The sequence below is a fragment of the Medicago sativa genome, chromosome 6 (assembly GCF_051527215.1).
Source record: "Medicago sativa cultivar Bolivia chromosome 6, Bolivia_mono, whole genome shotgun sequence".
NCBI lineage: Eukaryota > Viridiplantae > Streptophyta > Magnoliopsida > Fabales > Fabaceae > Medicago > Medicago sativa.
In genome coordinates this window covers 25,812,460-25,816,560 of record NC_140754.1, presented here as the reverse complement: position 1 = coordinate 25,816,560, position 4,101 = coordinate 25,812,460, and the positions used below count along the sequence as shown (strand labels likewise).

Below are 4,101 nucleotides of genomic sequence, written 5' to 3'. Positions count from 1 at the left end.
ATTAAAATCAATAATAGTGTGTGATTGAAAAGAGTGATACACAATAAATAAAAACTTGACACTACTATTAACCATTGATTATATAAAATCAACGGTTGAGATTTGGTGTCAACGAATCCGTTGACACCTGGTGTCAACGGATCCTGTCTCATATATATATATATATATATATATATATATATATATATATATATATATATATATATATATATATATATATACACTCCTTAGGGTGTATTTATGTATATGATTATATGTATTTGCTAGGATACACCCATTTATTTTTATAGTGTATCTTAGCAACATGCATCTTAGGGTGTATTTACCAACTTTTTAATTATCACATGCTAAAATACTCCTTCTAAAAAAATTGCTAGGTGTATTCTATCAAATGCTTGTAGGAGTTACTAACTTATACTCACTTGTTTTTTTTAGAGTGAGTGTTATAACAACTTGCACCTCAAGATGTATTTAACCACATTTTGGTTATATTTTTGCTAAAATTCTCCTTCTAAAAAACAAGTGGGTGTATCATAACAAATCTCTTTTATATATATATATATATATATATATATATATATATATATATATATATATATATATATATATATATATATATATATATATATATATATATAGGGGCTGTTAACTTGCACCCACCTAAAAACACTAAGGTGCAAGTTAACAAGCTGCACCTACTTGTACTTTACTAAAACACCCTTTTGTCTCTATTAAACTTTATTTTAATTAAAAGGACATTTTTTGTAAATAGCATAAATAATATTTGTTTATAATAGAAAAACATGGGTGTTTTGGTAAATAACTAGTAGGTGCAGCTTGTTAACTTGCACCTACTTGTACTTTACTAAAACACCCTTTTGTCTCTATTAAACTTTATTTTAATTAAAAGGACATTTTTGTAAATAGCATAAATAATATTTGTTTATAATAGAAAAACATGGGTGTTTTGGTAAATAACTAGTAGGTGCAGCTTGTTAACTTGCACCTTAGTGTTTTTAGGTGGGTGCAAGTTAACAGCCCCCATATATATATATATATATATATATATATATATATATATATATATATATATATATATATATATATAGTTTAATAGTGGTGGGTTGACGGTGCAAAACAATTTTGCACACACAACCAATCAAAACATTTGAAATTGTCATGTCAATTAATGATTTTTATTTATGTGGCAATTTTGAATGTTTTGATTGGCTGTGTGTGCAAAATTATTTTAGACCGTCAACCCACCGCTATTAAACTTATATATATATATATATATATATATATATATATATATATATATATATATATATATATATATATATCTGTGTGTGTGTGTGTGGGTTTTGCTAGAAGACACCTTCTATGAAGGTGTCTTTTAGCAAATTGTTCTATGAGCATTTGCTAATATACACCTTCATGGGTGGCTTCTAGCAAAACTCTATATATATACATATATAGACACACACGCACACAAAAGTTGATTAAAATATGTGCAACATAATAAGAGAATAGCCTTTGCTTGGTTTGCATTTTCCATCACTTTCCTTCTCACTCTCCAAAATTTCTTCAAGGACTCATTTAAGAGTAATTAGAATCCATGGAAACATCTCATCCACTTTTAGTTGAAAGTTTTTCATATAGTTGGTTAGTAAACCATAAACCATCTTCACTAGAAGAAAGCCTTGATGATGATGAAGCTTCTTCCTTCATTGAAATGGATCCAAGAATGCCACCTTCTAGAAGATTTTTCATAAACTCACAAGATTTAAAATTTGATCGTCCAACTTCACAACATTCCCCTCTCACAACTCTTGTTGATGCAGATCAACTCTTTTCAAATGGTTACTTAGTACCCCTTTTTGTTGAATCATTGAATATTGAACCATATGAATATGATTCATTAAATTCAAATTCAACTTTGCCTTGTTCATCCTCACATGTTTCAAAAAAAGTGGTTCCTATAGAAAACCCTAGAACTCCTTCATTGAAAAGGTGTAGAACATTATCAAGGAAAATGTTTAAAAAGTATTTGAATTTTTTAAGCCCTTTGTGTAGAAGATTGAGGGGTCAAAAATCAGGATCAAAGAATGAAAATATTGTGAAAAGAACTCAATCAGTTAAGAATATAGGAAGAAATTATTGTGAATCATCTCCAAGAGTGAGTACTGCTTATTCTTGTGATTCTGATAGCTCAATTTATGAAGCCGTTCTTCATTGCAAAAGATCCATTGGTATGTCCAAAAAATCCAAATTTCATCTGTATGTTAATAGATAGAGTTAAAAAGTTATTTACAGATTTTTTAAGACCAATAATAATTAACTTTTTTCACTTGTTTTACTGCAGAAAGAATGAATTAAGGATGCTAATGTGAAAATCAAGGTTTTGAAAAATGTTTGCAAACACCATTTAGGCTGTGACATCAAGAATTTTGATGTCTCTGCGACCGCGCAATATGAACACAATCGAGGATGTATCGGTCACATTTAATGGCAAATTTTCGCCGATGTCAAAGATTGTGCGACTGAAATTTATAATCTTGGTGCAGATAAAAAAATGAAGAGATACACACAGGGCCAATTTATGATGTGTCTAACACATCCTTTCCTCTGTTGGAATAACATGGTGTATGTGTATCTATAGGAAATAAGTATATACAATAAATGAGAATCAGCATTCCAATATCGTTGAAGTTGTTCAACTTATTTTTGGATTGGAAATGTACGTGAAAGATGAAATTGATGAATCATTATGTATATAGTATATTTACTTTTTTTCTTGTCCCTCCTCCTTTGCCTGCTGGAGACCTAACTTAATAAAATACGAGAGAAAAAAAGCGATGACTCATGTGATCTGAGAAAGAGGGAAGTTTGTCTGCAATCTGGACAGGATTGTCACTTGCAAAAAATATGATATTTTAGTACTATTGGATTGTGTTGCACGTAGATATTTTAGCACCTATCATTAATTAAGTCTAGATATATGTATGATGTCTATTCTTATTCTTTCTAACACACTATAATTAAGTTTGAATTTATCTTAGACACCTCATGCATATATCATTAGAACTTGTTTGGATCTGCGGTGCTTTAGCTATTCTACGTCCCAAAGCACATTAGGTCATGATTTGCTGAAGCTGCTAATTGTAGAGTTTGTAAAAACGCACGGCAACGTCCAGGCATGGTGGTCAAACCCACGAGTAGACTTGTGAGTCTATACAAGTTTACAAGTTTAGAAGGCAAAGACGAGTAGACTCCCACATAAAATCATTTTCGTGGTAGACTCGTACAGACTCGTGAGTCTAGGACGAGTTCACCGAGTCCATGAACTTTTTTAAAAAGCTATTTTATTTTTTATTTAGAAAATGTAACGACCCGATTTAAGGATTTTATTTATTTAATTGTTTTATTTATTATTTAATAGTTTGGTGTGTTATATTTGTTGGTTATTTGATTTTTAAAGATATTAAGGGTATTTTAGTACTTTTGGGTATGGAGAGTTATTTTATGAGAATTGGTAGTATCTTGGGGTAATTAATACAATAGTGGTGTACGAGTAATAATGAAGGTTTTAATGAAGTAATTGTGAAGTAACATTTTTTGAGTGATATAAAGTTACTAAGTTCATTAGTGAGTGTAACTAAGCCCAAAAGTATATAAGAGAATAGTCTTTGTGAAAATTAGGGTTAAGAGTTCATTTGTTCATTTTGAGAAAAGAGGCATAGAGAGAGAAATAGAGAGAAAGAGGTAGAAGAGACGATTCAAGAGAAAGAAAGATCTAGCTTGGGGGAAGATTCAAGAGACGTGTTTTGAAATGTTTTGAATGTTGTTTTGTACTATGTTAACATTGGATGAAGTTTGTAAAACAATTTTGGGTCAAATGGGATCGAAAATTGGATTTTTGGGGAAATTTTGGGAGGGTTCTCGAGAGGGAACCCAAAATTTTGAGTTTCCAGGAACAGAGGGATCACCAGGCGAGCATGTCCTGCGCCATGGCGAGCAAGTACTGAACAATACTTGATGTGTTGCACTTTCCGACTTGTTGGGATGTTTCCAGACATCCGTAAGTGTTCCTCATGTATT

General features: G+C 30.8%; 1 protein-coding gene across 1 annotated transcript; it reads left to right on the top strand.

The window, feature by feature from the left end:
• Positions 1 to 1,492: 1,492 nt before the first annotated feature.
• LOC146914172 (putative membrane-associated kinase regulator 6) lies at positions 1,493 to 2,514 on the top strand. Its single transcript, XM_085720566.1, has 2 exons — positions 1,493 to 2,252; positions 2,366 to 2,514. The coding sequence occupies exons 1-2, from the start codon at positions 1,619 to 1,621 to the stop codon at positions 2,377 to 2,379; spliced, it is 648 nt and encodes a 215-aa protein (XP_085576692.1). The 5' UTR covers positions 1,493 to 1,618; the 3' UTR covers positions 2,380 to 2,514.
• The last annotated feature ends 1,587 nt before the right edge of the window (positions 2,515 to 4,101 follow it).